Source organism: Triticum dicoccoides, chromosome 2A (genome assembly GCF_002162155.2).
Source record: "Triticum dicoccoides isolate Atlit2015 ecotype Zavitan chromosome 2A, WEW_v2.0, whole genome shotgun sequence".
NCBI lineage: Eukaryota > Viridiplantae > Streptophyta > Magnoliopsida > Poales > Poaceae > Triticum > Triticum dicoccoides.
Window position 1 is genome coordinate 257,293,784 of NC_041382.1, and position 27,514 is coordinate 257,321,297.

Here is a 27,514-nt window from a genome sequence, read left to right on the forward strand (position 1 = left end):
CTTCACTTATATTTGTTACAGAGTGGGCATATCTTTTGTAGAAAGAACTAAACTCTCTTGCTTCACTTATACCTATTTAGAGAGATGACAGGAATTGGCCATTCACATGGTTAGTCATAAAATCCTACATAGAACTTGTAGATCACTGAATATGATATGTTTGATTCCTTGCAATAGTTTTGCGATATAAAGATGGTGATATTAGAGTCATGCTAGTGGGTAGTTGTGGATTGTAGAAATACTTGTGTTGAGGTTTGTGATTCCCGTAGCATGCACGTATGGTGAACCGTTATGTAACGAAGTCGGAGCATGATTTATTTATTGATTGTCTTCCTTATGAGTGGCGGTCAGGGACGAGCGATGGTCTTTTCCTACCAATCTATCCCCCTAGGAGCATGCGCATAGTACTTTGTTTCGATGACTAATAGATTTTTGCAATAAGTATGTGAGTTCTTTATGACTAATGTTGAGTCCATGGATTATACGCACTCTCACCCTTCCACCGTTGCTAGCCTCTCTAGTACCGCGCAACTTTCGCCGGTACCATAAACCCACCATATACCTTCCTAAAAACAGCCACCATACCTACCTATCATGGCATTTCCATAGCCATTCCAAGATATATTGCCATGCAACTTCCATCATCATCATATACATGACTTGAGCATTTATCGTCATATTGCTTTGCATGATCGTAAGATAGCTAGCATGATGTTTTCATGGCTTGCCCGTTTTTTGATGTCATTGCTACGCTACATCATTGCACATCCGATACACCACCGGAGGCATTCATATAGAGTCATATCTTTGTTCTAGATATCGAGTTGTAATATTGAGTTGTAAGTAAATAAAAGTGTGATGATCATCATTATTAGAGCATTGCCCCAATGAGGAAAGGATGATGGAGACTATGATTCCCCCACAAGTCGGGATGAGACTCCGGACGAAAAAAAATAAAAAAATAAAAGAAAGGCCCAAAAAAGAGAAAAAAATAAGAGAAAAAGAGAGAAGGGGCAATGTTACTATCCTTTTACCACACTTGTGCTTCAAAGTAGCACCATGTTCTTCATATAGAGAGTCTCTTGAGTTATCACTTTCATATACTCGTGGGAATTTTCATTATAGAACTTGGCTTGTATATTCCAACGATGGGCTTCCTCAAATGCCCTAGGTCTTCATGAGCAAGCAAGTTGGATGCACACCCACTTAGTTTCAGTTTGAGCTTTCATATACTTATAGCTCTAGTGCATCTGTTGCATGGCAATCCCTACTCACTCACATTGATATCTATTGATGGGCATCTCCATAGCCCGTTGATACGCCGAGTTGATGTGAGACTATCTTCTCCTTTTTGTCTTCTCCATCATCATATTCTATTCCACCTATAGTGCTATGACCATGGCTCACGCTCATGTATTGCGTGAAAGTTGAAAAGGTTTGAGAACGTCAAAAGTATGAAACAATTGCTTGGCTTGTCATCGGGGTTGTGCATGATGTGAATATTTTGTGTGGTGAAGATGGAGCATAGCGAGACTATATGATTTTGTAGGGATAACTTTCTTTGGCCATATTATTTTGAAAAGACACGATTGCTTTATTAGTGGGCTTGAAGTATTATTGTTTTTATGTCAAATGATAGACTATTGCCTTGAATCACTGGTGTCTTAATATTCATGCCATGATTAGACATATGATCAAGATAATGCTAGGTAGCATTCCACATCAAAAATTATCTTTCTGTCATTTACCTACTCGAGGACGAGCAGGAATTAAGCTTGGGGATGCTGATACGTCTCCATCGTATCTATAATTTTTGGTCGTTTGATGCCAATATTATTCAACTTTCATATATTTTTTGGCAACTTTTTATATTATTTTGGGACTAACATATTGATCCAGTGCCTAGTGCCAGTTCATGTCTGTTGCATGTTTTTGGTTTCGCAGAATATCCATATCAAACGGAGTCCAAATGGGATAAAAACGGACGGAGCTTATTTTTGGAAAATATGGAAAATTCGGAAGGAAAATCAACACGAACCAGTGCCCGAGGTGGTCACGAGGTAGGGGGCGCGCCCCCTACCCTCGTGAGCCCACCGTAAGGCGGTTGACGCTCTTCTTTTGCCACAAGAAAGCTAATATTCGGAAAAAAAATCACGGCGAAGGTTTCAGGCCAATCGGAGTTGCGGATCTCCATATATATACGAAACGGTGAAACAGAGCCAGAAGAGAACGCAGAACCAGAGAGAGAGAGATAGATCCAATCTCAGAGGGGCTCTCGCCCCTCCCATGCCATGGGAGCCAAGGACCAGAGGGGAAACCCTTCTCCCATCTAGGGAGGAGGTCAAGGAAGAAGAAGAAGAAGGGGGGCCCTCTCCCCCTCGCTTCCGGTGGCACCGGAGTGCCACCGGGGGCCATCATCATCACCGCGATCTACACCAACACCTCCGCCATCTTCACCAACATCTCCATCACCTCCCCCCTCCATCTACAGCGGTCCACTCTCCCACAACCCGTTGTACCCTCTACTTGAACATGGTGCTTTATGCTTCATATTATTATCCAATGATGTGTTGCCATCCTATGATGTCTGAGTAGATTTTCATTGTCCTATCGGTGGTTGATGAATTGCTATGATTGATTTAATTTGCTTGTGGTTATGTTGCTGTCCTTTGGTGCCCATCATATGATTGCACGCGTGGATCACACCCTAGGGTTTAGTTGTATGTTGATAGGACTATGTATTGGAGGGCAAGAGTGACAGAAGCTTCAACCTAGCATAGAAATTGATGCATACGGGATTGAAGGGGGGCCAATATATCTTAATGCTATGGTTGGGTTTTACCTTAATGAACATTAGTAGTTGCGGATGCTTGCTAATAGTTCCAATCATAAGTGCATAGAATTCCAAGTAAGGGATGACATGCTAGCAGTGGCCTCTCCCACATAATACTTGCTATCGGTCTAGTAAAGTAGTCAATTGCTTAAGGGACAATTTCGCAACTCCCCCACCACTTTTCCACACTCGCTATATTTACTTTAGTTGCTTCTTTACCTTAACAGCCCCTAGTTTTATTTTCGTGCTCTTTACTTTCTTGCAAACCTATCCAACAACACCTACAAAGTACTTCTAGTTTCATACTTGTTCTAGGTAAAGCGAACGTCAAGCGTGCGTAGAGTTGTATCGGTGGTCGATAGAACTTGAGGGAATATTTGTTCTACATTTAGCTCCTCGTTGGGTTCGACACTCTTACTTATCGAAAACTGTTGCGATCCCCTATACTTGTGGGTTACCAGTCTCCAAGCTGCAGCGGTGGCACCTACCAGCAGTTGAAGCAGAGGAAGTACATCGCCATACATGAGTAAGTACCTCATCTGCGTAACTTTCTGAGTGATGTATCCCCTCCTAACCACAACTCCTTTAGGGTCCCTTCGGCTAGGGCGGCGAAATCTCCTGAGAAGCGACCTCCACCAACTCTAGGCTCTCTACTGGCCTTGAACATCCCCTGCCGGATTGTTGTGCGTGGCACGAGGCCTGTTGAGGAGGTGTACGCGCCAACCAGGTGCCTTGACCCTGCGCTCTTGTCGTCCCTCCTTCGTGATCCTGCCTGGGGTGCTGAAGGCATGCCGAGGGCCCCTCCATTGGTCATCGCCCGCAGCTAGGTGACCTCAGCCTTGACCTCGTCCTCAAGCTACGAGGCCCCGCCCCATAGGTCCTGCGCCGAGGCCCAAAAAGCAGCGTGGAAGGCACCGGCCTCCTGCCTCCTGCCAGGAGCAGAAGAGCCACCTCGAGCTTCCTCAACGATTCCTGGTGCAAAGGACGGACCCGGCCGTGCGTTTGAGCTTGCGTGCGGGCACGGTGCTGTCTTCAATGATCTCTTCCGGGGGGCGATGGGTGCGTTGAGCCGGCTTGGGGAAGAGCTTGTTGACGTTGATGCCCTCCTTGAGACTGAGGTCCTTCGGTTGGTGGACGAATGTCATCAATTGATGGTGGCCATCAACCTCAGGCGTATTCAACGCGAGCGCGCCAATGTGAAAGACGAGACATCCCTTGCGACCTCGCGCGAGACCAACGCCCGGGCCTTGTAAGAGGCCAGGGAAGCTGATCGCCGCCGCGAGATCACCGAGGAGCACGCACGGGAGCTCCAGGCCTTGAACGCTACCTTGGAGCAGCAGGTCGAGGCGCGCAGGGTTGTCTTGGCGTCGATGAGGGGGTGCCTTCCAAAGAGAAGGAGATCTTGAAGCGCGAGGAGGCGCTGCTGCTAGAGGCCTCGGAGCGAGATACGTCTCCAACGTATCTATAATTTTTTATTGTTCCATGATATTATATTATCTGATTTGGATGTTTAATGGGCTTTAATATGCCCTTTTATATTATTTTTGGGACTAACCTATTAACCGGAGGCCCAGTGCCAGTTTCTGGTTTTTTGCCTGTTTCAGTGTTCTGCAGAAAAAAAATATCAAACGGAATCCAAGCGGAAAGAATCCTTCGCGAGGACCTTTCTTAGAACAAACGCAAACCAGGAGACTTGGTGTGGAAGTCTAGAACTCCGCAAGGATTCCACGAGATAGGAGGGCGCGCCCCCATCCTCGTGGGCCCGACGGAGCTCCACCGACGTACTTCTTCGCCTATATATACTTTTATACCCTAAAAACATCAGGGGGAGCCACGAAACCACTTTTCCACTGCCGCAACCTTCTGTACCCGTGAGATCCCATCTGGGACCTTTTCCGGTGATCTGTCGGAGGGGGATTCGATCACGGAGGGCTTCTACATCAACACCATAGCCTCTCTGATGATGTGTGAGTAGTTTACCACAGACCTTCGGGTCCATAGTTATTAGCTATATGGCTTCTTCTCTCTCTTTGGTTCTCAATACAAAGTTCTCATTGATGTTCTTGGAGATCTATTCGATGTAATACTTTTTGTGGTGTGTTTGTCGAGATCCGATGAATTGCGGATTTATGATCAAGTTATCTATGAATAATATTTGGTTCTTCTCTGAATTCTTATGTGTATCTTTGCAAGTCTCTTCGAATTATCAGTTTAGTTTGGCCTACTAGATTGATCATTTGCAATGGAAGAAGTGCTTAGCTTTGGGTTCAATCTTGCGGTGTGGTTTCCCAGTGACAATAGGGGCAGCAAGGCACGTATTGTATTGTTGCCATCAAGGATAAAAAGATGGGGTTTATATCATATTGCTTGAGTTTATCCCTCTACATCATGTCATCTTGCCTAAAGCATTACTCTGTTCTTATGAACTTAATACTCTAGATGCATGCTGGATAGTGGTCGATGTGTGGAGTAATAGTAGTATATGCAGAATTATTTCGGTCTACTTAACACGGACGTGATGCCTATGTTCAGAATCATTGCCTAGATATTATCATAATTATGCGATCTTCTATCAATTGCTCGGCAGTAATTTGTTCACCCACCGTAATACATGCTATCATGAGAGAAGCCACTAGTGAAACCTATGGCCCCCGGGTCTCTTTCTTATTATATTGCATCTCTTTTTATTTACATCGCATCTCGTTTACTATTTTACAATCTTTACTTTCCAATCTATACAACAAAAATACCAAAAATATTATCTTACTATCTTTATCACATCTCACTTTCGCAAGTGACCGTGAAGGGATTGACAACCCCTTTATGGCGTTGGTTGCGAGGTTCTTAATTGTTTGTACAGGTACTAGCTGGCTTGCGTGTTATCTCCTACTGGATTGATACCTTGGTTCTCAAAAACTGAGGGAAATACTTACGCTACTTTGCTGCATCACCCTTTCCTCTTCAAGGGAAAACCAACGCATGCTCAAGAGGTAGCAGAGCACAGCCTCGAGCTTGAACGGGTGGATACAAGGGAGCGCCAAGTGACCCTGGCTGAAGAAGCCGTCAACGCGCACGAAGCTGGGATCCGGGAGGAGGTTGACCGTAGGGTTCCGAAGGCTCGCGCGGATCTTTCCAATGGGTACGACCTGAAGTTGCTGCTCCTGAAGGCCCAAGCTGGGGGCAGGACCACCGCCCTTAGGTCAAGGCTAGACGAGGCGGAGCAGCGTGAGAGGACTGCCGTGGTGGCCCTAACCTCTGCCCAGGCCGACCTGGCCTCTGCTCGTGATGAACTGCTCTTGCTCCAGCAGCAGGTTGATGACGCCGCGTCCCTCGCGCAGCAGAACAAAGAGGAGGCATGTCGTCGGCAGACGTTGCAGTGTGAACATGCTCCCATGCTCGAGGCCCTCAGGGTGAGGGCCAACCGGGCACTGGGCGTCATCTGCGAAGAGCGCGCCCCTCATCCCCACGAGGAAGACTATGCCAGCCATCTCCGCTCTTTTACCGAAGTCGTGGCGCGCCTGAAGGACCAGTCCACGAGGGCTCGTGAGATTGTTGAGGAAAGGAGTTGAGGCCTCCTCGGGCATGTGTTCTCCTACGTCTTCAGTCATCTCCAGAACCTTGACCCCAACTTCGACTTTGTCGCCGCTATCGCCCCAGTGCCCTGGGCTATCCCAGAAAACCTGGCGTGTTGGGTGGACGATAATGTGGACGCTCTGGTCAGGGCGTTCGCCACCGAGGATGACGCAGTGGTGGTCGTGGCGGACGAAGACGGCGTGGTTGATGACGGTGAAGACGACGCCAGCGGCAGAGCCAGCAACGCGTACAAGAGCGACCAGGACGACGCTGCAAGCGACATCTCCAATTGAGCCCGCGTTCTTTCGCTTCACCTGCGTGCCATGACTTGGGCATGACCCCACAAGGCGTAAGAGCATTTTGGAGGGGGCCCCTCGTGTATGTAAATTAATGTTCTACTAGTACAAATACCCGTGCGTTGCACCGGGCGATAAAAAGGCACAAGTGCCATTGTGCATCATTTTTATATTCAATTTTAATAAATGTCTATAATAAGGTCAAACATGCAAAATTCCTTATTTTAATTGCTTTCACAAAAATTGGAAGTCTTTTTAAGAATATTTATAACATATTTGTGAAAATAATATTTCTCTAAAAAGGAACATTTTTTACGAAAAAAGTACATTTTTAATACATGTCTTTTATGAAAAGAATGTTTTTTGTGTTTTACATTTCTAAATGTACTTTGTTAATGTTTTTTTGTTTAACGTTTCTAAATGGACTTTGTTTTAGTAAAAATGGAACATTTTTTGGAATTTTCTATTTTTTTAAATGCGAACATACTTGTGTGAAACAAAAATAGTATGAACATTTTGAAGCTATTTTTACTGTGTTAAATTTTTTTCATATATTTTTAGAGCATTTTTGACAGGTTTTTAGAGCATTTTTGTTATGGACTTTTGCAGGTGGTTGTTTGGTTGGGAAGAGTTTATTCTTTTCTTTTTAGCTATTTGGGCTTGGTCCAAACAAATCACTTGACGTTTACTTTTATTGAAAATAACGACCAATTGTTTCGCCAAGCAGTATACTCCCTTAGTCCCAAAATTCTTGTCTTAGATTTGTCTAGGTATGGAGTATATGACCACACATGTGAATGAAAACATTTAAAGGCGACAATAATACTTTTTGCCGAATAATACACCACCGCAATCATGGGAGTCTAGTTAACGATTTACATTGAAACTTTAGCCATTACTAAATATATGCACACGGCACCAATAAGACAATTTTTGGACAACAATGAGATCGAGCCATCCATGTATAGAATTAAACTGCAGCAGACTGTTTGATTAGGGTCGTGCAGTGATCGGCAGCATAAAATATCGTCCACAGAGTAGTTTCGGAGCAAATAAACTGTAACTTTCTGAATTCTATTGACCCGTATGTTTGTCATGGTGGTTCTTCTCATAGAGTCCATATAGCTCAACATTAGCAGTTATAGCACCTCATCATATATAGGGTCTTCAACAGAATCAAACACATGGTCAGAGTGTTCCTGAGATTGATGGTTTCTAAACACAATATCTGCTACTCCCTCCGTTCCAAAATAGATGACTCAACTTTGTACTAACTTTAGTATAAAGTTAATACAAAGTTGGGTTATCTATTTTGAAACGGAAGGAGTATAATATAAGTTAGCCATGAACAAGCTTTGCTTTCTGTGAAGGAATATAACAGTAATAAGAGCACCACGCCAGCAACTGAAGGGTTTAATTTCAGTCAACAAATATAGCATTACATCAATAGCAAAACATGATGATATTTGTGGAAATAAAATAGTAAGAACACTGCAATTGCTAGTAAAAGCAATATTATCCAACATGATAATTTGAACCAGCAGATAGGACCACCATCAACCACATCATACTGTTAAATCTAAATTTTATGAAAGCTAGAAACTGAAAGTCATTTACAGCCAACAATTTGTAATTGACCCTACTGGTCTACATCCAAAGAATTATGACATGCCATTTCTTTTTCTACATAATTCCTGTGTAGCATCAGGGATGCCAGCCAACAGGGAAGCTTCTTTTTTTAGAAATAGCACACATGCCCTGCTTCGAGAAAATGGAGGTGTGATGCCTTGGCACTGTCTCCCCGATCTGCCGGGGAGCCTCCTGCATGTGGACGCCTCGCCCTCCTTCGGCTCAGCCCGTCGTCCTCCTCCTGTCACTCGCCAGCGAGATCACCACGACGCCGCTCGCTCTAGTAAATTACTCGTGCGTTGCTATGGAACAAAGTCTACATAAACAAATAATTAAAGGGTCATCCTATTAGAGGGCGAGAAGCAATGGAGTAAAATAAGGTACACATCTTCAAGATTATGAATCATACAACAATGAAATCAGATATGGTTTTTGGTAAGTCAGAAATAAACCTATGGACCTCCAATTAAAGTAGCTTCCAGTTCATGTGTTACATAGTTTTATCTAAATGAAGAATCTGTAAGTAATTAGACAATTTTACTACAACAGAAATTAGTGAAACATATCAAGTAGGTTTCTCAAACAGAAATGCTTATTATTTTTATTCCAGATCGCCGTCAGTAAGTTGCTAAAGTTTTAGATCATAACAGTTATTCTTTTCAGAAAAAATGAATAGATACGGAGCTAATAAGTTATGGGGTATTTAAATAGAAATAGCAAGCATAATGCCAGTAATATAGAACCAAGCAATAGGCTATCAGAGAACTTCCTTTGTGTAACAAGTGTGTCGTCCAATTAACAAAGTTTCCCGCAGATGCTTAGAGCTACTTTTCTTAATGTCGACACATGGCAGTTCAATTAGTAGCAATAAGAGGTGTCCAGTGCATTAACAAACACTCTGAGATTGCTACTTTTGTTCCATTTGATATGTGTTTATATTGTGTTTGCTTGGACAATAAGATATGGCAAATTGGATTAGGATTACATGGAAATGCAGTAAGACAACTACAAGAACCTGCTTACAGTTAGTTCAACATTTTTATCTCCTTATCATGTGGCCATAACGAAATTCAGCACAGGAGTGCCACATCTTGTATCTCCTCGTATGGATATAACAAACTTCAACACAGTATTGTCACATTTTCCATCTACAGCGCAGAGCACCAATGACTCGCAGCTTTAACAAGCGCACTCTTCCTCCCAATGACAGAGCAGAAGCTCCCCTGAACTTCCCCCAAACAGTGGAATTCTTTGCAGCACCACTACCACGCAATGTCTCCCACAAAAATGCAGGATAAAAAATTTCAGCGAAATTAGAAACCACTTACGATGATCCTGCCCTCGATCTGCTTGTCCTTCTGCTCGAAGAGCCAGATCTGGATGCACGCCTTCTGCTCCGGCAGAGGAAACGAGGTCAGCGAAACCGCAAGCATGAGGAAACGGGGGAAGGAGAAGAAAGGAATGTGTGGGTAGGGAGGGAGAGGCTTACGCTCTGGAGGAAGCGGAAGATGGGGTTGACGGGCTGGGTCATGATCCGCTGCACCTTGGTGGACGCCATGACGGGCTAGGCTGCTGTCTGCGCTCCCCCTCGCCGACAAGCTTGGACCTGCAGGGTCCCCGGCAGCGTACATGGATGGAGATACCGAGAGGCAGGGCTCGGCGAGCAGGGGCAGGGCATATAGCGCGACGGCGGCGGACAGAGCCTCCACATCCGTGTCGTCGTAGGCCTCGGCCGGATCAGACGGGCTGATTCTGACGCTGTCGCGCCTCCCGCGCGTCCTCCTCCTCACGGCCGTTGCCCGTAGCGACGAGGAGAGTGTTGAGCAGCTAGTCGCGGTGGGCGGCGCGCACTCGAGCCGGCCGGCGCGGGCCCGGAGCGCGGCGGCCTGGGCCTCTTCGTCGGCGAACCGCGTGTGGACTCGAACGGCGCGGAGAGGAGGGCGCGGCGGAGAGGAGAAAGGCCGGGTGCGGTGATGATGGCGGCACGGCTCGGCGGAGGATGCGGGATGGCGGCGGATCCAGACGGGGGTGGGAGACGCGGTCGCTCGAGGTGCGGGGAGGACGGCGCGGCGGACGAAAAACACAAGGGCTTTAATGTAAAACTACCGTGACGGTGAATCCGGAGACTCAATCCGTGCTTTATTATTACTAGCACAAATGCCCGTGCGTTGCAACGGGAGGCTACAAAACTTACCTCCAAGCATGCGAGCTGCAAGCCCAAGAGCCTCCAGCACCCTGATCGCAGTGGACCGGCATTGAAAATTCGCGCGATAGGTGAGGAAGAAAGGATGTGGCATCCACGTGTAGTGGGTCATCGACGGCTAAATCTCTACTATGAAATTTAAAAAGAAAACTAATATGTGATTGTGTTATTTCTAGTTCAGTCCATAAACTAATTTGGGTTTAATCTATCAAACTAAACCAATGATTAATTTTATGAAACAAATTCAGATAGAAGACGTTACATGTCAGCAATTTGGGGTTTAATATATCAACAGAATAAATGTCAGCAATTTGGGGTTTAATATATCAACAGAATAAATGCTTTGTCCTCCAAATTTATATGTAGTAAGAGAATACCTATTGGATAACAGAATAGAAGGAGAAATAATCAACAGTGATGGTGAACAGTAACATAAGGAGCCTAGGGATGTGCATGTGAAGAACGGTGCAAACATGGTGATAACTGCATTGCCATTATCGCCAAGCAAAAGCAACTGGGGCAACAACCCATATTATAAACCCAAATATACCTGCGTGTTCCAATGGGAGAAGGGAAAAAAAATCCTCATACGCACCATCCCCACAATCATGCTCACTATCTGAAGTATATCAAATATAATCAAGAAGTAGACATTAATTAATGCTAACAGACAGAACAAAGTAGATCGCTATGCATGATACACATGATATCCGGTTGTATATATACAACCCCCAAATTTGAAATGTTAAAATGATTTTGAAACTCAAACAGTTTGACCATTGATCATATCAACTAATCCGCACAAAGAGTTTTACAGAAAGGCAATTAGCTATCACAAGAAAATTTGAAGGGCAAATCTCTGAAAAGAAAATACGTTAAACAGTACATCAAGAATATGATTATGAAATAAAAAAAACTTCCGTACTATATACCTTATCAAATCAGGTGACAAAGGAACCCCTCCATATTAATATATTTTATTATACACCAAGATCTCCTAGCTCTGTAGCAACTAACTGCAGTTTTGCTTCAATGCATGAATAGAAAAATTATGTTGAAATACTACTAACCATAAAACAGCATGATATATGTTGGCATATAGAAACTACAAAAGTAAGTTAACACATCACACAATAGTACGAGTAAGCTCACCAGGTCTCAACTCTCAGCATGCAAGCCGTAGCATCGGTGTTGTTACCGAGTGAATTTCTCCTTCCCGCACATTGTTACATACCTCTTTGAATAGATACTTAATATGAGAATCTTGTGAAATTATTTTCCTCGCGTGTTAGGATGGTGCAATGTTACGGTAACAGAGCTAACGACCCGTGTGGTAGATTTAGCCTGCTGATCATAATATTTTTTGATATATAAGCAAGAATAGTGCTAAACTGCTCATATCTATCCGTTGTAACCAAAAGTCTACAAATGATGAATCAACATGTAAGTCTAGCATTGTTTCGATCATTATTAGTTTAACACTGAATAATATTAAATATATACAGAAAATTTAGCAACACAAAATTAGTTTCCTACATATACATGGGATGACATTTAGGTGGATAGTGAAATAACTATACAGAAAGGAGGAAACTTTATAGCAGCTCCGCATACTTATTGAGTAATCCCCTATCATCTGCCCTTTACATCGTCGTCCTTTTTCTCAACACTTTATCTCCCTGCCATGCGCTACGTCTACACCAAACATGAGCAGCCACATTATAAGATGGATTCAGAATAGCTTACCATTGCAGCAAGAAAACATTTTCTTGCATCAGGAAAAGACCTTGATTTTATTGAAGTCGTACAGTGAGCAGTCAAGTAACATGCACTATAGCAGATCCTGTTCTGCCCCAACCAGGCAAGTCTCTTCAAGTACTAATGATGAATGTTCTTCTTTATTCCCCATGCAAATACCAAAATGGCAAATTGTTTAGGAGAATAACACTGTCAGTTGGAGAAGGTTGTTCTTTGCTTATTGGTCATCGGGACCCAACTTTTACACAGAAAACACATGAAACAGAAGATATACTGTACTAAGGTGAATGCATCAATCATGAGACAAACTAAAAAATTCATACACACACACACAAATTATGGTGCTGATACTGAGACGTTAGTGTGCGCCTACCTTAAATTGCATGTATCTTCCTATTCATTTCTTCAGTTCAAGGGATCCTACTGCTCGAGTGTCAGTGTGTCCAGCCCGCTTGAATGCCTCATCTCAATTTGTGGTGATTCTATCAGTCCCGAAGTAACTTGCCGTCAAGGGTTTCCTAGTTAATTTGGTCAACTGCTCAATTTCAAAAGGGGATTTGGCTTTACAAGGAGTAGCTGGGTGACTTTCAGGTGTGCAGCACAGTACCTTGTTCGTGCTTGGGGCTCAGGGAGGAGGCCGGCAGGAGCTTCGGGAGGGCGCCGGCAGCAGGAACTTGGGGAGGCCGGCAGCCCGAGGTGAGGTCGAATTAAATTTCCGCCTCCACAGACATCCGCGTGCACCAGAGGCCACCGTTGCTGCAGATCTTCCCGGGACAGGCGGCCGTGTGACCGTGTCCAGCAGCTCTGCCTCGTCGTCATCCTCCTCCTCCCTGAAGTAATCGAGCCGGGATGCACGGAATTGTTGGAAGAGAGTAGGTGTGTGGCGGGCCTGCGAGACTCGGGGGTCGGGCGTTGAGGCGACGCAAGGCCGGCGGCGGCGACCAGGGCGGCGCGCGAGGCGGTGGTGGCGGCACGCAGCGGAGCGGCAGGTGGTGGCGGCGTGCTGGAAGTTGAGATAAGTACCTGCTCGCTGGCCCGCAACGACTCCGTCTTCTGCTCATCCTCCGGCGCGCTGGCAGTTGAGATAAGTTGAGGAAGCGGCGAGGGATGTGGAGCTCGACTGGGTCACAGTCAAAACACCGTAGTATGAAGGAAAAACCAATCGTTTCCGAATTTGAGTCTCTGATAGTTTTATTTTTTGATAGTCCAGCCGCTGATTCGTTGCAAGTAGAAAAACGGGTCCAGGCAAGCCCAGCAGGGAAGGGAGCCGGTGCGATCGTTCGACGCATACGACTTGATTTCATTAGTACCACCTCGTGTATATTACAATTTTTTCCATACAAATTGTAAAAGCGTATTATGATATGAGAAGAAAGCGTATTGTGACGGTGAACCCGGAGACCCAATCCGTGCTTTATTATTAGGGAGAGACTAGCAAAAGGGCCCCTGCGTTGCAACGGGAGACCGTACTTCCCCATGGAGAAAACTCATATCCTCACCCAATATTCTCCTTGAAAACATAATCATAATATACCATATACCTCCACAATTTTTGAGTTCTCTTAGATGTAAATTGATGTTCTTTAGTGCCGATGCAACTTCTTAATTAGGCTAAAAAACAACAACCTCCGAATGTAAACATCACATTTTAATTAACAACATTCGAAGGTAAAATAAAGTATCATTCAATGTCCAGGAGATCCTGCTCCTCCCAAGATCCCCTTCGGCCCATTTTCGGTTGTATATTATGTGCACATTCAACCCACCTAGTTTGTCTTTCTTCTGAAGCTAAAGATTCAGTTGTCACATCATTTCTGGTCCACCTTACCCTTCGTTATAAACCTCAAGATGTTATGCAATTCCAAGCTTGCTTTTACAACATTGAAAGAGATCCTACAGTGAAAGTGTTCCAAGCATTTACACTTATTATGTTGTGTAGCCATGATTGATTAACTGATTTTGAGCTGGTGGTGGTCGGGCTTGGCTTTATTTTTCTTGCGAGAGAGATGCATGATCTCAAAATATTGACTACACCCACTACTCTAGATCATAACCATGGAGTATCTTGGAAAACAGTAGTTGTATACTCCCTCCGTTCCTAAATATAAGACCTTTTAGAGATTGCACTATGGACTATATACAGATATATATATCATTTTGCTATGTATGTAGTTCAATATTGAAATTTCTAAAAGGTCTTCTATTTAGGAATGGAGGGAGATACTAACCTTTGCTCTGTTCCTTCTAAACTTGTTTTTCTATGCCACATCATGTCTGTTTCCATCAACAGATGTCTTTCCTTCGGGTGACGTCCTGAGTCATGGGTAGCTTCTTAAATTCGGATTTTTCAATAAGTTGCACTTCTCATCCAACTGAGCAAACTGACTTTGCTGAACGAATGGTTGCTCAATGAACAAGGAGTTCTTCAGACCATATATCACAGGAACACCAGGAACCTGCGAGGAAGCAAAACATACATGAGCTCATTCTGCTATGTCATTTATGTTAAGTAGATAATATGGTGCTACATGCACCGGGCTGCCCTTTTTTAGATAATATGGTGCTTGCTAATTGTATTAATATGTTAATTGTATTAATATCCCTGAGAAAATTCTTTCACAAATCAAATTCAGGTGACAAAATGGTAAAAGCAGAATGCTAACAAATCTTCATACCTCCCATAGCTTTTCACGGAGCTCCGAATCCTGGGTGGCAAAAGAATAATGTTCCCAATTCTTATCACATACCAGTGACATAATACAATCCACCGCAGTGACCACTTTGGCATTCTCAAAACTGAACACAGAAACAAAAGTGCATTGAACAGACAATCAGTGCCCCTGCCTCGAGCTCACCAAGTCATGAAACAGCGAAACTATCCTGACCGAATCTATTAGCAGTATTGTATACACAACCAAACTGAAAAAATAAAACTAACGTGATCTGAATTCAGTATGCAATTTCAAAAATCTCGGCAAGGTTTTCCTACTGTACTTTGGTTTAATAGAACCAAACTAACCAGTGTGATGCCAAAGGTCTAACAGTAGGGGTGTGAAGTTATCTCTACATAATTCGGATTGCATGAATGAACGTATCAATGACAGAGAGACCCAAACCAAATGGGTGTGTCTAGGATACATCTAGATGTGACATAGTTATGTCACATCTAACCTGATGTCCACTATGTTTGTGGTCTATTTTTTTTGTCCCAGCTTTTTTTTTGTTCCTTGTTGCTGCGCTATTTGTGGGAGGTTAAATGTGACATCCTTAAAAAACATCTACTCCCTCCGTTCCTTGTTCTCCTCCAAAAGAAAGAAAAGTAACACAAGAAAATACTAAATGTTAAATCCAAAATCTCAATCATGAAATAATTGTAAGCAATGGGATTCACAGGAGGGGCCTGCTGCAATTCATGAATCAACGATTGTTAGAGAATCAAGTGCTATTATACCTCGAGACAATGTATTCTGTAGTTGCCAAGCTTTACTACAATTCAGAAAATTCTAGTCCAAACAGATTAACCAGCCAAGGGATACTGCAGAAATCCTACCCCTGCAGTAGTTTTGAGTGTTCAGGTTCACATATTTATGGACTACTTGAGAGAAAAAATTAGCATTGAAGCTGATATAGTATGATGAGTTGATGACAACCTGAATAACAACATTTGGATGTGGAATTGCAATTAAAACTTGCTGCGTTTATCAATAGTTTTGGAAGAAAAATAATCTGTGGGGGTACAGGAGAGCCTAGAGGATGGTTCTCCAGCTCTTTGCTTTCAGAAGATTTGGAGGCTGTTGGATATTCCAGAACTAAATGTGCCACTTCAGTTATGCATAAACACTCCATATGAGCTTCAACAACACAACCACCACATTAAAGCAGACATCATTTACATCTAGAACCTATTGTGTCAGTTTCAGTCTTGCACGAACATGACGCATAATCAGGGGTCCGATGATTTGAGGCATTCCCTTCACCAGGCAAAATGCGTGTGTGTGTGTATCTAGAGGAACGACACTGGCAGCAGGCTAATATCATCTATAATGCGGGTTGCCTGTGTAGATGCTCAGAGATAGAGAAAATAAATACCGTAGAATCAAAAATCATCTAAGCATCCCCTCTATCAAAGCTTGATGCTAAGTATGGGTGCTAATTACATATTGAAAACACCTTTGGTACTTTACCTCGTGCGGAAGAAAATACCCAAGCGTGTGATGCACCTTCTGTCACCGATACCACATATCGACTGTGAAACAAATCATATCACCTCATGCTATCATTCAGCGCTGAAGATGGTCTAATAGGAAGAGCATGCTCACCACGGTGACCTCGATGACGCCGTCCTGCTCGAAGAGCTGCACGAGGCGCTCGCTGCTAACGTCGTAGGGAAGGTTGCGCACGTACACCTTGGCCTCGTCCCACAGATCCCTGTACTCCCATATATATATATCATGAGAAATGTGCATAAAATCTGGCAATCAAGAAAAAGATAAGTGTTTACACTAAAGATTATCAACAAAAAGATAACTCATGTGTATTTAATTCAGCGCTGAAGAAGTGCTTCCCTTTCTTGTTTCTGTTAAGGGGGTCACTATAGAGAACCACGCAGCTAATGGTTGAACTTTTCATGGCAAATTTTGGATAAATACCTTAAATTTATTATATATATGTCTTTAATTAATCATCATTAATTTATTTATAAAAACAGTAGATTGAACTTGGGATTTCCAAACATTTTGGCCTAAAATGTATATTGACTAACTTAGCATTGAACTATACAAATATTGGGTATAGGACATACTGTACTCAGGCATGTAAATATGAGAACTTTGTCATGCATCAGTCGTATGAAGCTCATTTGTTTTCCTTCTTTATTTGTATTAGAATTTTTGGATTTAGTGATGTTGTTAGTTCTGATCAATTAGTTGTTCCATGCACACACACATATTTATCAACCAACACCATGAGCCATCGTGCGAAAAAACTAATTAAATAGGCCCATGCACTACCCGCAAACTACATGATGGCAATGATTACCTTGTTGCCTGCTTGACTGCATACTGAAACATGGGTGCCAAAAGAGTAGCTCTAATCGTGGTAGTCCTTGTCAGTTGCTGTCGATCTACCACCAATACAAATCTTGTTTTCTGAAGAGAATCTCACCAAACAAAACCTGAAGAGTTATATTGAAAGTCAGCCAGATGCCCTTCCCCAAAATAGTACTATTTTCTATTAAGATCAGCATAAGTGACATATACAATGATTTGCATTTGCTAACTGCTCTCATGAGCTGTTTGCAGCGCTGTGTCATGTCCTAAACAATGCAATCCAGTATGTATAGACGGCAAAAGTGTAAAGATAAAAACTACCAATACAATGTTTCAAAGTGAGTTACTATAAGATGAGATCATCGATGGACGTTCAATCAAAGAAATTCATAGGATCCCCACTTCGAAAGATTTCAGTAAACGTTCTCACTGTCTTTGATTGATTACAACAGATTTATGCCTATTGCTCAAAGCACATGCCTATAATCCGATGGAAACTATTAGAAAGAATGTGAACAGAACAAAAAACATATACTGGTCTCCATCCATCATGCCATGTATGTTGGTTCCCTTGCAGTTCAGGTAAGACACAACCAAATTAAGCAATCGAACAGAGAAAGCCATCATGCAGGAGCAGAGGAGCGGGATTGATCAAGCAGTTGGGAATCAGTTAAAACAACAAAGAGGAAAGGGGGAGAGGCTAGGGTGGAAGTGAGCTCATGGGAAGGTAGTGACCGGAGGGAGCGCGGCGGCCGCGGCCAGACCCTCCGCGTCCGTGTCGCCGTAAGCCTCGGCCGGATCCGAAGCACGTTGATTCTGACGCTGCCCCGCCTCCCGCGCATCCTCCTCCTCCCGGCCGTTTCCCGCAGCGGCGAGGAGCGTGTTGAGCAGCTGGTTGCGTTCGGTGGCGCGCGCTCGAGCCGGCCTGCGCATGCCCGGAGAACGGCGGCCTAGTCCTCGGCGTCGGCGAACCGCGCCCGGAGGACTCGGAGTCTCGGACGGCGCGGGGAGGAGGGCGCAGCGGAGAGGAGGCAGGCCAGGGTGCGGGGAGGACGGCGTGGCGGAGGATGGCATGCCGGCGGCGGGGAGGCCGCGGATCCATTGGTGGGAGGCGCGGGCGCTCGAATTGGGGATGGTTTTTTTTCTATCGATCGCGTGCACGGGTAGGCGAGAAATACGAAACGTTTTTTTCATTATTATTTATACTGGACTGCGGGTTAATTACTTAATTTTATAGGGATTTTTCTGCAAATACGCCGCGAGGTGAACCCGGAGACCCAATCCGTGCTTTATTATTATTAGGGAGAGATTATTATTATTATTATTATTACTAGGTAATTGCCCGTGCGTTGCATCAGGAGAACAATAGTCATGTATGCACGGTGATATATTTAGGTCATGCTCCCAAAGATGAATCAACCAAGAGCTCTTTACCCACTATTGTTACAATATAAAAAATGTGCAATACATGTATTAGTTGAAATAGACATTTGTATATAGTTAAATGCACATGCATTGCTATGGAGGAAAAATATATCATCACCAAAATGCAACCACGGTAATTATTGAACTCCTTGCGCATATTTGAGTCAAAAGATTGAACCACGGTAAATTATTCAATTCAAGGCGAAGTAGATACATAATTTTGTTCACCGCATAATTGCATGACAAGAATAGTCATGGTCAAACTGCACAAAACATTGCAATGATGCTTCTGCAGGGGTGCCCACTATGATATTTTCTCTAACAAAAGAAAAATTGAATAGCGACTTTTCAGGAAAGTCTATGTAGGAGCAACATGCACTTTCCAAGGTCACCGCCGAACACAGTATATTCCCTTGGCTTCCTTTCATCTTCACGTACACAGCTCATCAACTTCATGTTTTTCTCTGCACAGCTTACACAAAGAATTAGTTTAGCAATATTCTGACTTTGATCAATAGCACCACTTTTCCCTCTTTGCTGAAAATTTGAGAATGACAAAAGAACATTGAGAATAAGTTATTTTCAATTACCAAAAAAAGGAGATGTGGTGTGTGACTTGATTTGTGACTAAGAGGCATTCAAAAGCATTTTTGCATGCTCAAGGCGGGCATTGGAATGTTCAGCAAACCTATGGAAAGAACAAGAACTTGCTAAATAATAATAGTACTGATAAAATATGCTTCTAATTAACAGATACGAGCATACCATGATTACTGACATAAGTGCAGCACATCTCTCTCCTCGCAATCACTACAAACAGACGGCGCAAATTAGAATTGGGCTATGGGTACTGTACAAGATAAATGTTTTATGGAGCAAGTGCAAAAGATGACCAATACTACAATGACAAGGTACGACATGTTCAGCTTTTCGACCAAGATAACAAACAGCCACAGTTCATGGCAAGAACAATTCTCGCGAGGAAGGAACAGAGCCAAAGCCCTTCAATGGCCTTGGATCCGAGTTAACCCTAAATCCCTGCGTACTGTAAATGCTCTTGTTCTTTTGTCTGTATACTGTAAATGCTTACTCTTGTTCTTTTGTCTGCGTACTGTAAATGCAAAACGGTGCCCTGAAAACTTATGGTAGAAAATAAACACAGAAACCACGAACATAGTTTATCACGTGTGAACTTGCTCTTTCGCGGCCAAGATAGTATGTTACCTACGCGTATGCGCACAGGTATGTGATGCTCACCCTTCGACCAGTCACAAATCAGCCGTCCGTGTTGTCGCCAACAGCCGAGCTCTGCTTCCACACAGACGCAGACGCCCGAGCTCTCCACTAAGAAGTATTGTGATTAGAAAAAGGAGCAGCATGTTCATGTTATTTCCAATATAACAAGAATTAGCATGATCAATGACAGATTGAATTAGCTAAACAGACAGCCCCCGTCTTTCCGAATCAACAAAGGTTGCACGGCGGGGAACGAAGTGCTCATGGAACCAGCCGAAATTCGCACCATCGGACAAAGAATCTCACCTTGGCCTATGGAAAATAACCTCTACCGACAGCGGCTGGGATGAGGCCAGGCGGATTTGTCCCGACGAGATTCCGCGGCAACTACGGCTGGATCGTAGGAGGTCGTCCTCTCGTTGGTGTTGGATCACGTGAGGCGAGGGTAGGGGGAGGGAGGAGAAGGTGGGCATCTCCATCTCGACGTATGTAGAATAGCTCTTCTGGCGGCGGCTGGGACGAGGCGTATCGGAGTCACCCAGCGAGATTTCAGGCGACTGTGGCTGGATCGCACGGCGGTATGGGAGGAGGTGAGCGATGTCTAGGTGGTGGCGGCGGGCGAGGGTAGCGCTAGCCGCTAGCGCATTCTCAGGTCGCAAGGGGTAGGGGAAAGATTGGGCCAGGACGGGAGAGTAAAGTGGGCTGATATGCGCTCGTTGTTTCGGATTTTTTTAGCGAGAAAATTCAGGAAACCAGCGCTCGCGTCGGGAGGGGATCGACGAAAGGTGGGACGACGTAAAAGGGGAAACGGAACCGTTCTTTTAGGTAGTAGAGACTAGCAAAAATGCCCGTGCGTTGCAACGGGAGAAAAAATATACTAAAAGAAAACAACAGGCAAGGCACGAAAATCAGGCTTGAAGGCATATATATTCTTATGTCAAACGTCTACCAAATCCTCATGCATATCAGACAACATTGTTGACTTACTTTTTTTACCGTTAAATCATATTTTCATGGTCCCAGCTCACGAAAAACACAGTTTACTTGGTCAGCGGCAAAATCTCATTGAAATCAATATTTTTACTGGCCCTTGATCGGTAATATGGTCAATTGCAGGAAGCAATGTCTCTGTGGCTAACAGATCATCTGCCCCTTTCTCTTGTTCTGATGCAGATGGTGGGACATAGCTATCTAGAAAGGGTATTCGCAAAAAAAACCTATCCGAAAAGGGTGGAGGGGAGGGGCAGAAGGAAGCTGCGAAGAAATATTTCCGATGTTTGAGGATGTCAAAAAAATATCTGATGTTTGAGAGTTAATAGCAAATGATTGGCAAGGCAGTTAGATGAATAGACTTTGAGTACAATACAGCAGCAGAACTTGAGAAACATTGTTACTCCCATTCTTGGGACTAAGGAGTGGTCAGTACATCTCATGTGCCCCCAACTTCCTTTTCTGTGACGGCTGCCATTATGTACCGAGCTAAGTAACAGGAAATAAGTTCTTCTATCTAAAGCAGGAATGTTTTGATCACATTAGTTGGCAAACCATCCTGTTGGGTAGCAGGATTTCTGACATCAGTAGGTTTTGGAGAATATCATTGCCATTTAATCAAGGCTAGAATCTGAAGCTTAACTGACATAACATAGCAGAAATGAACTTGACTAAGTAAATAGATCAACAACTCGTTTGCTGGCAAGTACCCAAATTTTGATATTGACAAAATCTAAACCCCAAGACCAGTGGTACTGATAGCAGAGTAAAAAATCTTTAGGGAGAAAGGTAAATTGGCTATGTGAAATTCCTTGGCGGAGGTGATGTTTCCCGTTCCCCTGCACTAGCATCACCAGATCCACGCATCCCCGAACAGAATGCCGCTGCCGGCCGGCCCGCCTTCTGGCCTCCCCTCCTGAACAGCATAAAGTCAAATAAAGAAACTCGATGAGTGAAATTTCTTTCTCATACATGAGTATCAAAGGTGTCATGAATGAAGTTGTTGAGAATGATAATGATGTACTACTCAACCGTAATTGCTTCAGCAAAAGGAAAATAACATAATCTCTTGGTGTACAGAATGGAATATAGATGCACTACTACCCAAAAAGTGTGTATGAGGAAGGGAGATGCGTTGTCAGCTCTGATTGCCATGGTTCAATCACTCCAACACACACAAAATGGTGTGGATGTCATCTCCAGCAGCAAGGTTTTTTCTAATTCTCCCTTCTGACCATTTCACTCCCTCTATAATGACTCAGGGGAGAAAACTCACCAGGAGCTGGTGGCGTCAAAAATTAAGGAGAAGCCACACGTCCGAGACCTCATCAGACTGCAACATCAACCATCTAACCATCAGTCAATCACAGTGTAGCAAAGGCAGAAACACACCACATTAGCGCGCACACTGATTCCAAATTTGATTTGATTCACATAAAACGATAGTGCTACAGCGCCGTCCTGCACGGTATACACTCTGAAGTACAATTGAGTGTAGTTCTTTTTTTAACAAGACTAACCCCTTTTCCTATCGTCTGCATTGTTCAAGTAAAAGTATATACGTTTGGATTTCAATGTTGCAATTATTATCTATTTTTGCGAGCAGGTACTTGTTTTTTACAAGCAATGTGCTGATTTCATAAGAGGAAAAAGCAAAAATATAGAGTTGACAAGTTTCTATGAAAAACCATGCCGAAAACCAACAAAAATAGTGTAAATAACCATTCAATCCAACCCAAATAGAGCACCACTACCTAACGTCACCGACATCGAATCCCGTCAATCAAAAATGTTTTTGCCCAGACCCATGCATGATCGCTCTACTGAATTTGGGATAGGTCTAGCCTAGCCAACAGCCTCCAACGTCGTTTCCGCTCCAACCGTCCATGGCCCAATGAGAAGTACTCTTCGACAATGTCTTCATAAAGCATTACCAGCAACTATCCCCGTCGAGGAACAAAGCTAGAAAGCACTTGACAAAAGATAAAATCAACTAACGGATATCTAGAGCAAGGGGCGAACAACTTGTTGTGCATTAGATCATCCAGTGTGTTTGTTAGTAAAAACAATATCTAGGAAAAAGGGAGATGTACTTATTTGGTGTCATTGACAACGGTATGTAATCATAGGCGAGGAGGTGTCTAAACACACACCGGTAGTTGTGCCTGGGGTAGGTCAAACGTGAAGGAAAGCTTCTGATCTAAACTTGCACAAACAAAATCTGGAAAATTTGCACAAAGGGCCGCCAGATAAAGAAAATAATTAACTACACTCTCATGGGTACATGTATGCTTGTAGGTGTGATGCTATTGCACGAGCAAAATTCACTATTGTACTTTAAAAGTATTATCGTGTACATCAGACTACATACCTCAACATGATGTATAAATATCCTGATTTGATTGCCTATTGAACTGTAGGAAGCAGCTGGTTGTGCCCTCACCACCGTCGTCAGACTCTGTGGGGCATGTATTAGATCACTGATAGTACTAAAATCGTACAATTTCTTACATACAAGTAGCAGTTTCAATTTCTGTCATACAAGTAAGAAAATTAGTTCCAATAACTATAGTAAAAATATATTCAACATCTAAAGCAGTGGGTATTAAATACTGCATGCACGGTCCAGTAGACACAAACTCCCTAGTAGCTTCATATATATTCACATAAAATCCCAATCACACATATGCAGATCTTCAATTGTAATCAGCATTTACGATCCCGGGGTAAGTGGGGAAGCATCCCTGTCACATACTTCCTCAGTAGTCATTAGACTAAATCAGTAAATATTTTTGATTGAAATGCATACATACCTTTTAAGAAACTCTGAACAAAGAAAAAAGAATTGCTTCCTGTCATGCGTGGGATGGTTAAAAGTAGAAGCTTAATTGAACCATTGGAGTCATAGGCTCCTAGTCACGCTGAGGCTGCCATCTAGCGAACAATGCAGTCGGCACCTTCTCTGCGGATGGACGAAGGTTATGCATGAAGTTTGATGTGGGAGGACGGAAGTCCAGCAACTCTAGGCTTGTGGAGATCGGCATCTAGCCTGCCTAGCGGATCCATACGTGTGTCCGTGAAAGGCAACGGGACAACACTTAATAGCAAGCTTTGTACGTTGCAACTTTCAAGCTAACATCCTTATCAAAATCCATCAACCTGCTTGCTCCAGTTGTGCGTGGACCGATTGATCCAGGCCGGGAACATATCGCCAATGGGGTTGACCGTGCCGGTCTCCCAGCGAGAGAGCTGCGTCTCCTGTTCGTCGGGGCGGTAGACTGGGAGATCGCCCGTGAGCTCCCGCTAGCACCAGCAAGACCGTAGCATGCAGATCCTGATTCACCTGCAAGCTTGACAATGAAAATCAATTCACAACAGGCGGTTTGACTGCTGAAAATATATTCGCAAAAGAAAAGCGCACTAATGTAATGCCAAAATCAAATCCGCTTCAACTCCCAAGACCAAAATTCAGAAGGCACTGGAATTAACAGTTCCAGAAATCCGTAAAAGGCTGCATCACTCTACCATGCCACGGCTCATGAACACAAAGTTGTTTGGATTGGAGGTGGGCTTGCCAAGCTGAAATGCAGTCTGGTAGATGAGAGCAATGCATCTCAGAGAAACAAGTACAAGAGCATCATGTATGCAAGAGTGGTCTCCTTACATTGGGCAAAGAGAATGCATGTGTCATCAAAACTCAAGCAATGGCTAATGATTCCACCAAAAAACATATTTAGTTTGCCACAAACTGTAGGTGTGTGTAGATATCATGCCGGTGGTTGCTGGGCCGATCGTTGTCCAGCTTTGCTCTTGTTCCTAGTTGTTGTGTCAGGCAACGTACGGCATGGCCTTCTCTGCATATTCCTCAAGCTCCTACTCCTTGAATAACCAACAATTAGCATTGTTTTATGTACTGATTAAAGAAAATTGTTGTTTCTGAAGATTTATCTACAACTTTAAGCTACTTAATAATGACACTGGTCTGCACAATATCTAGATTTAGAGAGCAATGTTGAACCTTGTTACAAAATTCAGATTGGTTTCGGACTGAACCAACCCTAAAAATAGTTGTTTCTGAAGATTTACCTTCAACTTTAAGGTAAGTAAGGGCATTGACCTGCAAAATGTACATATATATATATATAGATCCAGACAGCAAAGCCTCATATACAAAATTCTGCTGGGGCCTGTCATGGCGCACCACTGCCAGTTTCATCCCTTGCACACGGCTTCCTACCTCGCTGCACCGTGCTGTTGACAACGGCGTCATTGCCTCCTGCTCTCTCTTTTGCAAAGCACCACCAATGAATAGATAACAACGCAGATTGACCTCTCAAAATGAAGAAGGATGGTAAATTCTATCAATCAATGGATGGATCTGATTTTCATTGCACAAATCAAATAGACTTTGGCTATAAATTCTGAAAAAATCACACAAAATTGTCCGTTAAATACAGCTAAAAAATCCCTTCATTCTGAGATCCTCTCCTTTTACGCTAGAAAATTTTCTCTTCTATTTTCTGTCAAATCTGTCGCTCCTTATCCATGGACAACAAAACAACAGCGAGATGCAGGCGAGGGCGACGGCATCTTCATGGAAGCAGGGAGGTGCGGCTAGGGGGAGGAGGTGCACGGGGTAGGGAGAGTGGCGGCTGGGCAACCCCCATCGTGCAGCGGGAAGGAGAGGAATCCGAAAATCAAACCTGGAGCCATCGCCGGACCAGCAGCAGGAAGCCGCGCCGTCCCTACTCTGCCTTCTCTTCTCTCCATCTCACCTCCTCTCTCCCTCCTCTCTTCTTCCCAGGAGACCGAGCAGCCATGGCCATGGAGCGTTGCCGCTGCCGGCCTCCGCGCCGCCGCATTGGATCCCGACCTGGGCCACCTCGCCTCGACGTCCGCCACTTCCCCACTGTTCCCCGAGCCCTGCCGCCGTCGTCCTGCATCTCGATCGGATCGAGAGCGCCGCCGCTTAATCTGAAGCGTGCACGGGGGGGTTGACAAAAAAATATCGAACCGTTTTTGTTCACTTACCGAAGACTACGGGTTAAATTAGCCAAAATATAGGACTTTTAGTACCACCTCGGATATGTTTTAAATTTAAACTGAAAGCGTAAAATCACAGGAAGAAGCGTATTGTGACGGTGAACCCACAGAGTCAACCCGTGCTTTATTATTAGGGAAAAGATAGGGAGAGACTTTTTAGGCCGGACTTGAGACGTGCTTCTGCAAGCTCACGAGCCCCTCAGCAGGCTTGCTACTGTAACTTACCTCAATCCAAGCAGGCCTCGAGTTAGCTTTGTGGTTGTCGGTGTGCTTTTCTCCTGAGGGGAGCCCTCCGAGGGCTCACGAGGTTTTAGATTTCTCGAGGAGCTTGCTGGTCCACCCGAGAGGGCCTCACGAGGAGCAAATGCCACACTATGGCAGGGTGTGCGCGCGGCGGCCCTGTGGCAATTGCACTCTTGGTCCTGGGGGGCTTGCCGCCGCCCGGGCTCGCATGAGCACGGTCGACACGCGCATACCACGCCCAGCCCCCATCTCGTGAGGCGCTTGCAAGGGGTGGCGTAGCAGGCGCGGGCCTCGAAATAAAGCACGCAACCAAAACGCAAGAAATCCATACGAACAAAGAAGATTCCCCCCACACTTGACAACGAAAGCGGGACTCCAAGTTCAGCTTCAAAAAGGCGGCGAATTGAGCTTCATAAAAAGGGATGAAAGCAAATGGCCGCGTCCGGCACTTAGCTAGTCTTCTTGTCTTCCCACCAGAGCATTGCTAAGTGCTTTCACTTGCTGTGAGCATAGTCATTGGGGGACAATGTTGAAGGCTAGCGCGGAGCATGGTGCTTCCACTAGGACGTTGGCGGGAGCCCCCGAGGCTCGAGGATGGCACTCTGGAGACTCCGGGGCGTGTACAGCCCCATTCATTATTACGTGAGAGTGTCACGAGCGGAGACCTTCACAGGCGTGAGCCTTACTTCATATCTCCAAATGAGGGCCCCGCCCTGTGCCACCCTTGACCACCGTTGGGGCGTCCGGAAACCAGGACGAGACCAAGGGGCAAGGAGGACGCTAGCGGCGCCCTCGGCGACCTTGGGCCCTCCGCCGGGGGGAATGGCTCGCCGGCGCTTCCCCCGGCAAAGGACCTACCTCCATGTAGTGCCTTGCTCCGCGCGGCGCGGGGGAGGGCCTGGCTCCGTGCCTCTCCCGCGCAGCCCCCAAAGCACCACTCCCGCCGAAGGCGGAGCCACCGCCCTGGGGTCTCCAACTACTACCACGGCCTGGTTCTCCTGTAGCTCATGTTTATCGTAAGCTTGCTCTTGAGATATTTGTCGTACCCCGCCGCCATCTTCGCTGAAGGGGTCAGTGAAGCCTCCGGGCAGCTCATGGAAGGCCCACGCATTGGGTGTTCTATCCACCCATCCTGGTTCGGGGAACGGGTAGGGGCCTTCCCCCGGCAAGTACTCCAGGTTCACCATGCGGGGCATGTAGGAGTCTATGGTCGCCCCACCGGAATCGTCACCCAAGT

The 27,514-nt window shown here is 44.7% G+C and overlaps 2 protein-coding genes and 1 long non-coding RNA gene across 3 annotated transcripts; all 3 read right to left on the reverse strand.

Annotated features, from left to right (window-relative positions):
• Window positions 1–8,102: 8,102 nt before the first annotated feature.
• On the reverse strand, window positions 8,103–10,646 carry LOC119357818. Its single transcript, XM_037624638.1, has 4 exons — window positions 10,526–10,646; window positions 9,821–10,420; window positions 9,660–9,722; window positions 8,103–8,647 (listed from the first exon to the last, which is right to left on the reverse strand). Exons 1-4 carry the CDS (start codon window positions 10,644–10,646, stop codon window positions 8,634–8,636), a joined length of 798 nt encoding a protein of 265 aa, XP_037480535.1. The 3' UTR covers window positions 8,103–8,633.
• A 2,716-nt stretch (window positions 10,647–13,362) lies between these two features.
• Window positions 13,363–18,205, reverse strand: LOC119354371 (rRNA-processing protein UTP23 homolog). Its single transcript, XM_037621103.1, has 7 exons — window positions 18,076–18,205; window positions 17,330–17,465; window positions 16,612–16,720; window positions 16,477–16,538; window positions 14,968–15,088; window positions 14,521–14,748; window positions 13,363–13,412 (listed from the first exon to the last, which is right to left on the reverse strand). The coding sequence occupies exons 2-6, from the start codon at window positions 17,359–17,361 to the stop codon at window positions 14,611–14,613; spliced, it is 462 nt and encodes a 153-aa protein (XP_037477000.1). The 5' UTR covers window positions 17,362–17,465; window positions 18,076–18,205; the 3' UTR covers window positions 13,363–13,412; window positions 14,521–14,610.
• A 3,280-nt stretch (window positions 18,206–21,485) lies between these two features.
• Window positions 21,486–25,999, reverse strand: LOC119354372. Its single transcript, XR_005170823.1, has 3 exons — window positions 23,363–25,999; window positions 22,268–22,324; window positions 21,486–21,907 (listed from the first exon to the last, which is right to left on the reverse strand). It is a non-coding gene; the product is annotated as an uncharacterized LOC119354372 (long non-coding RNA).
• Window positions 26,000–27,514: the final 1,515 nt, after the last annotated feature.